The 15,907-nt window shown below is 33.9% G+C and overlaps 2 protein-coding genes across 2 annotated transcripts; one reads left to right on the top strand and one right to left on the bottom strand.

Annotated features, from left to right (window-relative positions):
• Positions 1-859: 859 nt before the first annotated feature.
• Positions 860-6,777, bottom strand: LOC141723733 (uncharacterized). Its single transcript, XM_074525615.1, has 10 exons — positions 6,621-6,777; positions 6,337-6,442; positions 5,690-5,828; positions 5,015-5,123; positions 4,775-4,911; positions 3,916-4,052; positions 2,520-2,626; positions 2,085-2,212; positions 1,239-1,366; positions 860-1,081 (listed from the first exon to the last, which is right to left on the bottom strand). Exons 1-9 carry the CDS (start codon positions 6,663-6,665, stop codon positions 1,297-1,299), a joined length of 978 nt encoding a protein of 325 aa, XP_074381716.1. The 5' UTR covers positions 6,666-6,777; the 3' UTR covers positions 860-1,081; positions 1,239-1,296.
• Positions 6,778-7,050: 273 nt separating this feature from the next.
• On the top strand, positions 7,051-7,980 carry LOC141659813 (putative CCR4-associated factor 1 homolog 11). Its single transcript, XM_074466739.1, has one exon. It carries the CDS (start codon positions 7,051-7,053, stop codon positions 7,978-7,980), a length of 930 nt encoding a protein of 309 aa, XP_074322840.1.
• Positions 7,981-15,907: the final 7,927 nt, after the last annotated feature.

Raw genomic sequence — 15,907 nt, forward strand, 5'->3', positions numbered from 1 at the left:
AAATTGTTAAATTAATGTTTGCAGCTAATTTCAGTGGAAAAATAAAATACCTGAAATCAAGTAATCAGTATTAAACAAAATTAATATATAAGGTAAACAATTCCCCTAGTATTATTTTTTTTTTATCTTGGCGTAAGCTTTAAATAAAACTAATACATTGATCCGAAATATTTTCCAAATTGTAAAGGGAAGAAATGTAGTGGCTGCTCCCGCTCCAAAATTTGTGCTTAAATATTCACTTAAACTATTATAATTTTTGTGTATAATATATGACATGATCAATATTTTAAAAAACTAATGCATTATAATATACAATAATAATTCGTATTAAACAGTAAAAATAAAAATTAAACAAAATTAAATAAGACTTTTAATGAAAGTGCTTATATGGATTCAAATTTGGGAGGTTATTTGTATTCTTAAATTATAATATAAATATTTGTTATTTGCGTGATTCGAATCCCGAAACTTAAGTAATGTATTTTTTAATATTTATATTTAACGTAACTTGATTAAGAAAATGTGACGGTTATTTGATTAAGAAAATGTGACGTTTATGATTGAGGTTAACCAAACCAAATCAAAAAAATGGTACCAAATTATATAGCATTCCGGTAATTATAGTTTAATATATATTTAAATAAAAATAAACTTTGAAAATCCAAAAAAATCTTAATTAAATACACCCTGTCATGAATAAGGATACTGTATTTAATCAACTTGCAGTGTAAAAATACAAATTCTATAGAATGAGGAGATACAGTAATCTAAATACTGTAATATGAAACTTATCAAGTTGCAAGCTGAAGTGCTGAACCATAAAAAGATTAAACTGATTCTTTTGTACTAAAAAGGAAGATAATGAAGGTACCCAAGGTATACCGATTTAATACTGATAAAAAATTGAAATCCATTGACCGGTAAATACACACAAAATTACAACATTTCTTATCCATTTAAATCAAATCTTGAACAAAAAATGATACAGTTATCACATTTTTTTACAACAATATCCTAAGTTCTGTTGATGTAATAATAGTGGCCTCTCCCATCACACTGTTGCAGAGTTGTGGGCAATAGGCTGAAACAAAAACAAATTTAAATTTGAGAGATATCCAGAGTAGATTTCATAAACATTGTAAAGGCAAGATATTTACTTAAAAAGACAAAAACAGATTAGTCTCAACCTCTAGACTAACATGATAAATAAGACATAAAAGATTTGCGCGTCTCATAACCTTAATGCAAGTTAATTTAAGTTTGTAACCGAAGGCAAATGAATTTCCTTGAATAATGTCATCTATGTTTGCAAAACAAACGGCTTTCATTGACAGATGCATAATACTTCTCTTCGCCATAATGTCTCCTGCAAAAATCAAATAAGCATAGTTACACTTACAACCGAACTCAACTGTCAGCAGAAGAAGAGATGTTAATGGAGCACATCAACCAGGCGAAGTGAGTACGCAGGTGTCAGAAGGGTGTAAAACAAGAAAAAAATAAAACGATAATATTAACAGGTTTTCTATTTTTTTACTCTCCGCATATATACTATTAGGACTTCTCATCCTGAGGCAATTCAATAATATATAACAATAGCAGCGTCTTCATAAAAACTACATTATTAGTCAGCGAAGCTCACAAACTCGAATCTTTTTGGAAATAAATACGAGTTAGCGACTTGTTAATTTAGAACTAGACAGAGTATGGTAGCAAAACAGATGTACGCCAAGGCCCAGTGGGTAGTCGATCGGTAAGTATTCTGTTTGATCCTCAGTGTGAAAGATCTAATCTTATACGCCTTCCCTACCTCCATGATAATACTGCAATTGTTTAAAGGATAGGGAGCGGGGACACATTAATCGTGGGAATTGTACCCTCGTCTTATCCCCCCTCTCCCATTAGCTATCATCACCTAGCAAACAACTAAATATCATAAAGTGTCAGGACAACATACAGTAGTAAGTGATGTCTACGCTCTTTCAAGCACCAACATAGATGCAGGACAAGCAAACTCAATAAATGTGCTTTTAATGTCCAAATAAGCAAGTCTTTCAAAGTAGACAAATATAAGTAAAACTTACGCTATATCAGCATGAGTTTCCGACTTTATCACAGCCATTCCCTCTGGGAGTCCAAGAGATGCATGACATGCTATCATTTCCTTTAGTGTATGTTTTGTGCTCTTGATGTCATTATCCCATAGGATGCACTATACAGAAGAAAGATGGATACTTTACTAAAATATTCCATGACATGAGAAAAAATTAGCCTATTGCTTAAAACATCAAACCCAAAGCTATAAAGCCATAGAACTTGAAGGAAATCTGTCTTCTTTTCTTATATGAGGGAAGAGGGAAGGGGGAATGAGAGTAAAAAGAGTATGAAGGACAGCAGTTAGCAAAAAAATGGACAGCATAAATCTATTGCAAATTTGTGTTTCTATATCAGAAACGGGAGATTAAATTTCAATACGAAGCCTTTTATACGTACTTTCTCAGAATAACAGCATTAAATACCTTTCTAACATACTGTTTTTTCACATCCTCCCTGGGTAATTTGCCTTTAGGAGAAAAAACTGAAGCGTTCCAAAGAGCTCCTCTAGCAACCATCACAGATGAAGCCCCTGAAGAAAATAGGTAATGATTTTAGAGAGAGCCATAACAGAAGAAAATGTGTGGACGATTATCTTTAAAGTCAACATTGGGCAGATACGAAAAAGCTTTAGATATAAGCTTATTAGGAGAGAAACAACACAATAATATCTAAACAAGACGGCGTCAATATACTGTAAATGGTGTTCCTAAATAGGACTAAAATGGCATGTGCTTTACTGAAAAACTATTAGTTCCAAATTGATATCTTAGCTGATATAAAAAGCAAAAGTATGACACAAAGCCAATGTGGTATTCCAGATTTACAGACCACGACATCAACACCCAAATGTTTGCTTAAAACTCAGTACCTTTGTTATCACCTTTCTTTTAGACGTGTTCCACATAAATAATCTATTCAGTTCTAGGGTTTCAACAGATTGAAATGGACCATTAGAATATATAGTGGCAGAAATGCCATGTTTAGAGAGGTTCTTAGTATCTCAGACTCCTTGCATTAATCCTTTACAATGGAATAATGGACAACAAATGCAAATGAACTAAAGCCAGCAGCCAGAGGACCTATTTTCAAATGACTACAAGCCTAATAATATAGGGCTGAGTCTGACAACAAGATGGATTCAGAATAATGCTGTAATACATGAGGCAGCCAAAAAACACAGCTGGTGCCCATAAAGGAGGGTTAATTATATACGAGGTTAACGTTACACAAAATGAAATTTACATGAGATGGAGGTGAGTGGTATGACTGTAGTCATTCATTCAGATGGATAAAATATAAGAGCAACTTGGTGTAGGGAATCAAAACCCTGGGAATACTGATGAGTCACACCGACTTAGGCAAGGCACTACTGCACTGAAAGACCTAACTGGCAAATTTTACTACATCACTAGATTAGACATTAATTTCTGGAAAATCCTATCTAGCGTGAATTAAATGCCTATCTAATACAAGATAATCATAGCACTAAATTACAAAACAATTGTAATCAATAGTGTTTCCGTACCTTGCAATGTTCCGCATGAAATAATAGATAGGACAGTGATTTGGATAATATTAGATAAAAGAATACAATAACAAAACCAAAACCAATTTAAATTCTGTCTTCCTAACATTTAAAATTGTTTATTCTGCTCCTGAAATATGTTAAAGCTATGTCAATTTTAAATATAAGAAGAAATATCACTTGCAACTCAGAAGCCCTCACTGGAAACTTCAGAATCAAAGTAATTGCTACAATAGAGTACAAAGACAAATATTGTAATATTCCAAAAATGATTAATTCTGTTGATGTGTAACCTGTTGTGTCTTTAATTCGCTGAAAATCTTCATACTCAAAGACATCGCCATTTGCTATAACGGGAATTGATAAAGCGGCCACAACATCTGCAATTTCATTCCAGTTGGCAGGATCTCTTGGCCTATCAACAACTCTTCTGCAATTCACCAAATAAATGTAATATAAAGCCATCTCCCAGCTAATAAAATCAACAGGCAGCCACCCTAATGATAACAATGATAGTATCAATGGTAGTAGTATCAGGTGTCACTTTCATTCATTATGTAATTAACTACAATAGTCAGAGTGTAATTTAAACTTAAGTTATAGATAATATACTAGCTCCAATAAGTAACGCTGAACAATGAGAACGCGATTTAAATTTACCAATGAGCAATCTTATTTTTTTTTTCTTTTAAAACATCTAGGTCTTTGTCAAGCTTTCTTACTTAAGTATGAAAGCCAGCTAATAGATCAAACTATTCATGAAACCTTCAATATGTGATCCAATTTATAAAGAAAAATACTTGTCACGAAATATTCTAGAGGTACCTATTTTTTATGAGATAATAGATACCTTCCAGAAACTCTTAAGCTATTGTGAATTGTGATTGCCATGATTAAGGGCAACTGGCTTTTAAAAAGCAGTCCAACCGATTGTTTCACTCCATATAGTAGTTTAGGAGACTGATGGATGGTAACATGTTATTACTCTGTTGGGTAATTAGAGATGAAATAACATTTATACATGCAGCTAAATTTAATTAACAGTTTATCATTAAAAGAACAGCCCATCAACTACAACCTCGGAACACTACATCTTGTGTAAAATGGAAGGAAGTGATAAGTTATCTATCTTTATATTAGAAGTATTATTACCTCCCGTGAACAGCTAGGGCAGAAACTCCCGTTTTTTCTATTCTCCGTGCCAATTCTACTGTATCATTGGACGATTTTAGCAGTCGAATCTTGCATGTAACTGGTATGTCTAAATTCCTCTTTAATGTAGTCAGTATCTGCGTTAGAAAACAATATACGAAGGAAAAAAGAAAAGATCAACTACAAAAATCAATCAGCAAGGAAGAAAGAAAGAACTTGAAACAGAAAACAAATGCACACATCATGAATGAGCTCTGGTTTAGTCAAAAGTGCAGCACCCATTCCTCCGCTGATAGAGAATGACTTTGGACAACCCATATTGATGTCTACGGCTGCAACGTCTTTACACCTGAAACAGAAAACATTGTGTCAAAATGGATTTGATGTACTGATCCAGACAGATAAAGGCCTTTCTTCTCACTTCTAATGTCCAAAAAGGCAAAAACCTTCTGTGCTTAATTAAGTCGAGGACTCTAGTTAAATTGTTACGGTTTCTTCACGTCCTACAGGAAAAATAGTGCAAAAATCGGGAATGCTAGTTATATTTCGATGAGACTAACATTTCGTATTGATGTTCGTTAAACTTTGTACACCCACTTCACTCCTGGCTCCTTTTATATTTGTATAATGCTACTTAACTAAACTTTTAACAAAAATAAAATATTTATGTAGAACCTAGTTGCCCTGCCAGTGTTTTAAACATAAAATGTTGCACCAACATATGACTCTTTTATATCAGACGCAATCTATCATATCCAAATATGACTCCATAAATTTTCGCTCAACAGAGCAATAGGAGTAGCCCGTGAAATTAAGACCAGATAAGGACATCCTATAAAGTTAGGGGTTCAGCCCAGCGCCCATTCGTCTTAAACTTATAGATAATGGCTATAATATATGAAAGTTAAAACTTACACTATCTGAGCGGCAGTTAAAGCCCTCACAGCATCAGACGTGCCCATTTGAAATACAACCCGGCTTTTTTCTTCATCACAGGTTCTAAAAACAACAGCCTCCGTACCCTTTTCAACAACGTCAATTGACCCAAGGACATCTAGGTAAAGGAAACAAAAGTTTGAACTCCATGTGTATAAGCTGATATATGTAGGAGAATTAAAAGAAGGCTGATTATTGATCTTCTCTGTTTTCAACTATATTAAAAATATATGGTAGTATAAGAAGTCTCTAAAACATCACTCCGCTTCGGGTATACAAAAAGATAAGAAGTAATCAACCAATTGCTTGATATTTGATAATTAATTGTAGTTACAAAATAGGGATACAATACTCCATATACACCTTTGATCACACGGATTTCATTTATCAAGTTGAAAAAATTATTTATCAATATGTAGCACATTTTTCCAAGTATTATCTCAACTTTCAACCTATGTAGTGTATCGTCTTTTTGTTAACAGGTTATGTGCAATTGTGCATCACTAAAACTCCAATCATCCGGGGCTCGAACATCTAAAAAATCAAAGCTACATACATATACCTAATTACACATACACAATAGCCACAGCAGCAATACCAGTACAAAGAAAAATACGATAAAATACCATTAACACGGCGCTCGCATTTAATAAGTTTATGATCAATAATCTCCTCCCCATATGTGATATCTGCACCATATTCAGCAGATAATAACCTAAACGGCAACGTACCCTGATACAATCACCAAAAGCATTCAACTCAAAAAAATTAGTATTTATTTCAATTTGTTGCCCAAATATTACATAATCACATATATAAATATATATATATATATATTAATTTTCCTAATTAACATTAATAAATGAAATTAATTGTACCATATTATAAAAAAAGTCAGAAGAAAACTTACAACTCGGACCATAGGAGCCAGAACAAGCTTGTTCCTGTAATCCATGTTCTTCTTCCTCCAAAATTACACACTGAGTGGACTACAAATCGGAGCTCCAATTTGCTATTGGATATCAGTCAATTGGGCTTCTGTACCTCGTAAATAAAATTATAGGCCCAATTTTAAATGGGCTAAAATTAATTTAATTCATGGATTCAAACCCATTACACCGCTACATCTGAATTCATATCCTTCAAATCTGATTAGCATTCGGTTTCTATATAATTTTAATCTGATTCTACGTAGAATAGGAGTTTAAAAATACAATTTACAGCCTAAAACTTATTCCTAGTCCTAATCTAACTCACGCTAAATCATCTATATAAACAGTCGTATGTTCATGTAATTTTATCAATAACTTATTCATTCATTGCTTGCTAGTAATACAAAGATGAATACTTTTTTGTCCAAGAATTCTCGTGTTGTTATTCGCGAAGTTTGGGAACATAATCTTGACAGTGAATTTGCTATATTATATAATAGTGTGAAAAACTATTCTTTTGTCTCGGTTGATACTGAATATCCGGGCGTTATTTATCATCCTGTTGTCAAAAATAATGTTCGTGTCACTCATCTTTCTCCGTCACAAAGTTATTCGTCGATGAAAGTTAATGTGGATGGTACAAAAATAATTCAACTTGGGTTAACATTGTCGGATGCCAATGGAAATCTTCCTCACTTGGGTTCAGATTCATGTTACGTGTGGCAGTTTAATTTCAAGGAGTTCGATGTGAATAAAGATCTCTCAAACCCGGACTCAATTAAGTTACTTAAACAACAAGGAATCGATTTCTTGAAAAATAAGGAACAGGGCATAAGTGCAGCTAAATTTTCGAGGTTGTTTTTCTTGTGTTTTGGACCGGGACGTATGTTGTGTAATCCAACCGAGAATCTAAAAATTACTTGGGTGACTTTTCATGGAACTTATGACTTAGCTTATTTGTTGACCTTGATCATGCAATCAAAGTTACCAAATGACTTGACAACTTTCATTCGTCTCCTAAACTACTATTTCGGAGTTTCGGTCTATGATTTGAAGGTAATGTTGAAGTTTCAAGGTTTGCATGGTGGTTTAAAGAGGATGGCTGAGATACTTGGAGTTGATCGTGTTGCTGGAAATCATCATCAAGCTGGTTCAGATAGCTTATTGACAATGCAGATGTTTATGAAAGCCAAAGAGAAGTACTTCAGTGGCAACAATCTCAACAAAATGAGCCACTTCACTTACATGCTGTTTGGATTGAACCTCAAATGCGTGAGTACAATTTGTGCCCCGTATATGCCTGTGATATTAAACCATCAGTACCCTTACTTTTATTAGTTGCAGTCTATTAAAGCATGTGTAATTTGTAATTTCCTTTAGTGTAACTTTCTCCGGTTAGTCGCAGATTTAAGACACAAGATTTTTTTTTTAATTTGACATAATTCTGATATTTGCTCAAATATTGTAGTTTGTATTGGGTGTAGTTTGTTAACTTTCTTTAATGATTATAGACATTTTATGTTGTATTGCTGTATCAGTATGCTATCAATCCCCATATAGCTAATTTTTGTTTAAAATATATATACTCCAGCAGCCTACAAACCATTTAACAATACGAGCAGCCCAAAAAAGAAAAGCTGGGCTTTATAACTTAAGAAACCAAAAAAGAAAAGCTGGGCTTTATATAACTTAAGAAACCAGAAACAAAATTGGGCTCATAAGAGGCAAAAGAATCAGATTTTCCCCTGTAAAAACCCCAGTACATTAAAATATTGGTATGGAAAGTAATCGTTAAAAAACTAATATAATATCCTGAAAATGTTCTTCTTCAAGGTTGAAATTTTAGAGGAATGTTATTTACGGAGGATCTTATATTAGTATTTTAAAATATATTAGTATTCTAACAGTAATTTTATCTTCGATTGATAAGTAACCAACTTTTAAATGATCATATATAAACAAGTATTTAAAATTACATGTAGAATCTTTCATCTCATAAATTTTTACTGTTTTTTTGAATCTGTATGAAAAGCTCAGAGGAGGAGGCAATGTGCCATACAGCTTTTAAACTTGATGGTGCACAATGAATACTTAGGTGCTATAGAGTAGCAGTAATAACACAGTAGCAATAAGTTGGCCTCAGTTCTCACCTGGTGAAGGTCATAGCACAGCCGGCTTTATACTGTGTAAGGGGGGAAAAAGGGAATACAGCAAAGTGCAACTAATGGACATAAAGAAAAATTAAAATACAATACAAAAATTCTCTATCACACCCAGAAAAAGTTGTTATGCAGTAAATAGGTTAACAAAAAGATTGCACTTTCAATTTTTTAAGTTGGAATTAGTCACACTAAAACATGCATTTCATGTTGTTTGGTTAAACACTTAAACTTCCTACAAAAACACTTACTACTAAGCCGGCAAAACGGACGGTTTGACTCAGCACGCTCGTGAATCGGCTCGCCAAACACTCATATAACTCGGCCCGTGATGTGCCGGTTCATAATTCGGCCAAAGTTGCTACAAATTTGCATGAATTAAATTCATCCGGGCCAATCTCAAGTGTCGTCCCTGACCTATTCATTGGCAACCTATCCGGCTATACATATCGGTCAAAGAATAAGTTGCTAGCTATAGCCTATAGTTATCCTCTTATTTATACGCAACATTGTAAAATTTAGAAATCGGATCTACTCGTTCACGTCTCCAAAATCCGAGTAAACGGTCAATTTAGCGAGTACTTGTTTTTCAGCATCCACATCCAAGTACTCAGCCTAGTACTTGTTTAAATTCGAATCGGTTCCCCTCCCATTTTACTTAATCGAATACTTGTTTGAGTTGATCGATTTTTATAATACTATTTATATGTATACGTGTAAAATTTCACGTCGATATAAATAGAAATTTTTGAGGTATTTATAGATATACTTCAAAAATTAATATTTTACCAAATTGTTAAATTTTTCAGATTAATCTATGCTAGTTTGTTGGGTGTCCGGTGATGTTATAATATGATTGGAAAGTTGAATCAATTACTACCTTAAAGTTAAATTTGGATAAAATGAGAAACTGACTCCCTCAAATTTTTTTTTCGAATAAAAGTTTAAACATAAAATTTTTATTCAAAATTTTTTTAAAAAAAAAATATTGTAAAATTATGTTTTAATTAAATATTGTAAAGCGTGCCGAAAAGTAATGTATAGAATTTAATTTAATAGAAATGTCAAAAATTGAAGAGGAAACAAGAAAGCATGTGTCATCGGCCAACTGTTAGTCATACGTGCTCAGTTTATCACTCGCGGGGCTGCCATATCTTCTATCTAACTCTCATCCATGCTATTCATCAATTCAATGCACGAATGTGAATATGTGTGTGTGACACTCTTGGTATCGCGTCACTGTCCATTATCTTCTTCTCTTTTCTAAGTTTCTTTAATTCAATTCATTCATCAGAGTCGTAACTCGTTGCTTGAAAGAATTGACCCCACTTGCAAGATCTAACCTCCACCGTGACCCATATTGGATTCTCTGTCCTTTTCTGCCACCTGGACACAACTGGATTTTTTTATTTATTTTTCATCTTTCTTTCAAACTTTTATAGGTGTAGCAAATTTGCATTTCTACGTTTGTTGAGTAACTTTAGAAAATCTAAAATTTGTAAAAAAAATAAAATAAAATGACATTTAATTTATGGGTGCATATGAATTTACACGGAGTTTTATATAGGAAAATTTTCATTTATAATTTTTTTTTGAAAAATAATATACAGTGTACATACATATAGTCTAATTCCTACCACTTTCCAAAATTGATACCTTTATTATTCTCCTACTCCGGTTTTCTCCACAAAATTTTTGCACTAATCCGTTTTTGAAATATGTGCTCTATATTTCCGGGATTAAACCAGTGTACAAAAAGAAAAAGAAACAAATAAACATAGCTTGGCATGCCCTAGGCTCACCATGTAGGATAGAGGAAAATAAGGACGCAACTTCACCACTTTCCCCAAGGTTTGCAACCATCACTCATCTCATTTGAGCGGGGCTGCTCGCTACCATTTCAAACTTAAACTCTTTTAAAAAGACTCGATCATGCTCGAACTCATATATGAGTCGAACAAACTTGAGTCCGAACACGATTCCAAACTCGTTTAGTTAGACAAGCTCAGCAGAGTATATGTCTAACTCGATTGAAACTCAGGTTAGCTCAAACTTATAAACTCGGCCCGCTTAAACTCAAACACGTCTATAATTTTAAGTAAATACTTTTGAAATTTTATTTATTTTTAATTATTGAGCACGCTAATAAGTTTGACTCGACTCGTTTAATTTAAGCGAATGACTCGGCTCATTTACCGAGCTAGGCTCGACTTGAATCACGGTCCTGCAGCTTAAGAAAAGGGAAAATGTTCAATTAAAGATTTATGCACAGATTCCCAGCTCGACATAGAAATCTGTCAATTGACAATCATGTACATGCATATTGCATAATGACTGATTACCAGACAATTACGATCATCAACGCAACAATATTCATTCATTAATATGTGGGGATGTAATGTATAGATTGAATACTGATAGATACCATACAACTGTACAAGTCCAGTAGATGTATGCTCTGTAGTTTTAGTGCAGAGGAAAGGGCTTGAGTGGATCATCAACTGGGGTACACAAAGATGTCTTAATATTTATGAACACATACATAAATTATATAGTGAATCAATCTCCCCTGTGCTGGGGGAACTGCACACAATTCAACAATTTATTGCCTCAAGAAAAGGCAGATTCATACAGTAGGCACCTTCCCCTCAACGAGACAAATTTCAGGCCATATCTCTCCATGCAAAATCGAACACCCTCACTTTGACACGTCAGCGTCATGCATGTAACCATTTTATTATTAGTATAAAATCTTCCCAATAAATAATTAAAAGAATATACATTGCTTTTGCACCGCCACCATATATGACCTTCCCTGTTATGTTTTCTCTGTTACACGCATATTTACGTCTGAGGAATTGTATACCTTATCTGCTTCACAAAACCATACCCACCCTTCATAATTAAAGTCACTTTTCTGAAGTTTGACAGATCAAATTAAACTCTGGCCTCGCTACCTGCACAATCAGGAAACTTATTCCCTGTAATTGGACCTTACAAGTAGAGGTGGCCAACCGTGCGGGTCGGGCGGTCCGGGCCGGGTTGGAAGCGGGTTGGAACCGTAAAAATTGAGCACTTAACCGGCACTGGGAGGTGAACGAACCGGGCCGGGCTGGGCTGAGCTGACAAACCGTAAACCGTATTCGGCTCGTTGAACAGGCGGGTTGCAGGCGGGTTGGCGGGTTGGCGGGCGGGTTGGCTGTTCAGGAATATCGGCTGTTCATTTTTTAAACTTTTGTGCTATTTTTTAATATTTGAAAAAACACCCCAAACACGTACATTAAATGTTCTCTTTTCGTCGTGGTGTACAATATCTTTCGGAGTACACGGTGAGTAGATGACTCCCAGCTAGCATTAAATATCCCCCGTTAAAAAAGTTATCGAGATATGTGCATGTGTATCGTAGTGACATACGTGGGCAGCCCAAGTGGCACTATACTAGCAGTATGTGTAGAGTACACACACCACTGGAGGAGTACTAAACACTACTCGTGAATCACCAATATTTGTGTTTTTTAATTTTTCTTTAATTTTTCTGCTATCCCGCTGTTCTGCATAGCAAATAATTCGGACTTTGTGTTTTTAAAATTTTCTGTTAAATAATATATTTCATATTTCATAATTACTTCAATTTTTTTTATTTGGTAAAATAATAATTTTATTATTTTAATTTTTTGGATTGAAAGAATACGACACCTCATATAAATTTTATGAATTTAAAAATATTACAAATATTACAAATGAATAAAAACAGAGATTATGTATATGAATTACAGAGAGAAACAAAACAACTAAACAAATGTGCACTTTACTAAACAAAACAACCCGCGGGCTCGTGCGGGCCGTGCGAGCTGTGCGAGTTGCCTGGTCCGTGCGGCTCGTGCGGGCTTGGCTTCGTGCGGGCTCGTGCGGGCTCGAGCGGTCCCGGGTTGTTAAAATGAAATTCGTACTCGGTTCGTATAGTTTAGCGAGTTGGGCGGGTTTAAACCGGCCCGGTTCGGTCCGAATTTTCTCCGGTTTCGATACGAGCCGGTCCCGAATGAGCGGTTCGAACCCGCCCATTTGGCCGGCTCTACTTACAAGTTACAAGTTGTAGCAGTGTTGTAGTATAGTCGGATGTATAAAATATCGATTTTTAGTACTTAGCATGTGCTCATACATACACACCAAACAACCCCATAAAATATAGTCTTACGTTAAGTTTAGCTATCTTTTTGGGAACTGAATTTCAAACTAAGTCAAGCCGAACTCTTAAGTGATCATAAATGTATGGTTACAATAGTTATATTCCATTGCATATTTAGTGATTGAAGGCTTTTTTTGTTTGTCTAGTACAAAATATTGTGTATAGCTATTTCTGATCACTGCATTGTTTTGTACTGATTTGACGAGTGCAAGTGATATGGAATCCAATACTCGTGATCGGCATCATGGATTCATCAGTCATGGCTAACACACATTATATATTCATCTATTTACCTAAGTTGATATTTTAGTACTTTTTATATAAAGGAAAGGAGAGTTCTTATTCCCGAATACTAATATTGTTATAGTAAAAAATGTTGGTATATTTATTGTGCGTATTTAAAGTTAGAGTTTGATGAGTTTCAAGTTTTAATGATTGCGCTTGTGTTTTGTTACTTAAATCTGTCTCACAAATGCCCATGTAATTTGTTGTATACCAAGTATCAACCAAAACGTTGTTCTTTACGAAATTAATTGATAATTAGAATTTCGGGTCTCATTAATTGGACTTAACCTTTGAACCAAATCAGGTCTAATTAATGCAACATTAATTACACGTCTAAGGTTATTTTTAACCCATGTTATTTGGCCCCAACTTCTAGGAAACCTCGAATAGGTTTCGTAAAAGTTAAGTTATCTCTTGCCCTCCCATGAATATCATTTTTAGCATAAAATTTGGAGCGACATACACGTTTACAACAGCCTTAGTCGAGGCCTCAATATTATTTTTTTCTGAATTTTTTTTACAATTTTCTATATATATTTTTGTACTAATTCCCATTTTGGGGAAGTTTATGGTATTTTGCCCTTAATTTTCATGGATTATTTTACCCACATGTATTTTTCTTAATGTTTTCCAAATATTTTAAAAAATTTCCATACCTCTAGGGGTATATTTGTAATTTATCCTAATAGTTAGGAATAATTTTTTATACCAACATGTATTTTTTCGCAATTAATTCCTAATATTTTAGGAATTATTTGGTACTAGCCGGTATGTTTTGAATTTTTTTCTAACATTTTAAAAATTATTTCATACCTCCAGGTATTTTTCCTAATATTTTAAGAGTTTTCTTGTACTCACAGGTACTTTTCCTTATTTTTTCTAATATTTTAGGAGTTATTTGACACCCTCATGTACTTTTTTCTAATAATTTAGGAATTTTCCGTACCTCCAGGATTTTTGAAAATGTTTAGAAATTATTCGTACCTCCGGGTATTTTTCCTAATATTTTAGGACTTATTCCGTGTTTTCAAGAGTATTTTAGGAATTCTACAGGGCTAATTTCGTAAAATTTCTAATCCCGTGGAATTTTTGAAAATTTACAATAATTAGGGACTAATCTGTTATTTTGTAAAATGCAGGGATGAATTTGTCAGTTCAAAAACTTGATGGAACAATTATGTAAAGCTTGCAAAAGCTCAGGTACTAAATTGCAGTTTAACACTTTTTTTAGTCGTCGCAACTTCGTTATCACATTTTTTGTCTGCCTAGTCGTTGGCAATTACGACTAAGAATCTCATGTCGTTAACAACTAGAACGAGCTCGTCACGACTTCACACACGATCCTTTTTTTGCCTTTCTTTTTTTTTTAAAAAAATACTATTATTAAATAAAAGTATTTATTTTATTCAATTCCTTAAATAATATTTTCCCTTTCAGGGGTGTCTAACCAGGAGTTTTTTCGAATAAAGTCCAAACCGGACTAAATTTTTTTGAATAAAGTTCAAACCGAACTAAAAAAATTCCAAATAATGTCCAAACTGGACTAAAAAAAATTCAAAATAACGTTCAACCCAAATAAAAAATTTTCGAATAAAGTTCAAACCGGACGAAATTTTTTTAAGTAATGCCCAACTCGGATAAATTTTTTACGAATAAAGTCCAAACCAGACTAGTTTTTTTTTAATGAAGTCCAAACCAGACTAAAAATATTTCGAATAATGTCCAAATCGGATAAAATTCTTACAAATAAAGTCCAAACTAGACTAAAAAATTATGAATAAGTTCCAACTCAGATAATTTTTTTTTGAAATTCCTACACAATAAATCGGTCTCCGACCATGAACGACAAAAAATTCTAATTTTCAGGACTAGGATTCTAGTCTTCCGACTAGGAATCTTGATCCTACAACTAGGTTTCTAGTCGTATTATGGCCTTAAATTCCTTCTACCCTTATACTCTCACGACTAGAAATCTCTAGTCGTGGACAACCAGGATTCTAATCTTATAACTAGGATTCTTGATCCCACGACTAGGATTCTAGTCGTGTTATGTCCTTAATTTTTTTCCACCTTTTGGATCTCACGACTAGGACTCTCTAGTCGTAGATGACCAGGATTCTAGTCTTATGACTGGGATTATCGATCTTATGACTAGGATTCTAGTTATGTTATGGCCTTAAATTTCTTCCACCATTTGCCTCTCATGACTAGGAATCTCTCGACGTGGACGACCGGGATCCTAGTATTACAACTAGGATTATCGATCCTACGACTAGGATTCTAGTCGTGTTATGACCTTAAAATGCCTAGTCGTTGGCCTGGTAGACTAGAAAATCATAGTCGGGGACAAATAGGATCCTAGTCGTACGACTAGGAATCCACGTCCAAGGACTATGTACTATGTTGAAACGATCTTTCTTTTACTCTTAGGCAGTAAGGAACTCATGATCTTTTTATATCCAACAGTCAAGACACTGGCTTTTTTGTTCTTCTCGGAGCTCGACCTTTGGGGATTCATAAGTAATTTCCAAGGGAACAACAATTTTAACTTCATAAACTAACAAGAATGACGTATGTAATATCTCATATATATGTTAATTATATAGTTAGTAATAATTATATAATTAATATATGT

This window comes from Apium graveolens, chromosome 5 (assembly GCF_009905375.1).
Source record: "Apium graveolens cultivar Ventura chromosome 5, ASM990537v1, whole genome shotgun sequence".
In the NCBI taxonomy this organism is placed as follows: Eukaryota; Viridiplantae; Streptophyta; class Magnoliopsida; order Apiales; family Apiaceae; genus Apium; species Apium graveolens.

Excerpts from the sequence above, each read along its gene's own strand:
- LOC141659813 (XM_074466739.1), top strand. The coding sequence starts at position 7,051 with ATGAATACTTTTTTGTCCAAGAATTCTCGTGTTGTTATTCGCGAAGTT.
- LOC141723733 (XM_074525615.1), bottom strand. The coding sequence starts at position 6,665 with ATGGATTACAGGAACAAGCTTGTTCTGGCTCCTATGGTCCGAGTT. Across the intron at positions 5,829-6,336 it reads ATGCGAGCGCCGTGTTAATG|ATGTCCTTGGGTCAATTGAC; the intron begins GTATTTTATCGT and ends TCCTTTACCTAG. Across the intron at positions 4,053-4,774 it reads GCCCTAGCTGTTCACGGGAG|AAGAGTTGTTGATAGGCCAA; the intron begins GTAATAATACTT and ends GGTGAATTGCAG.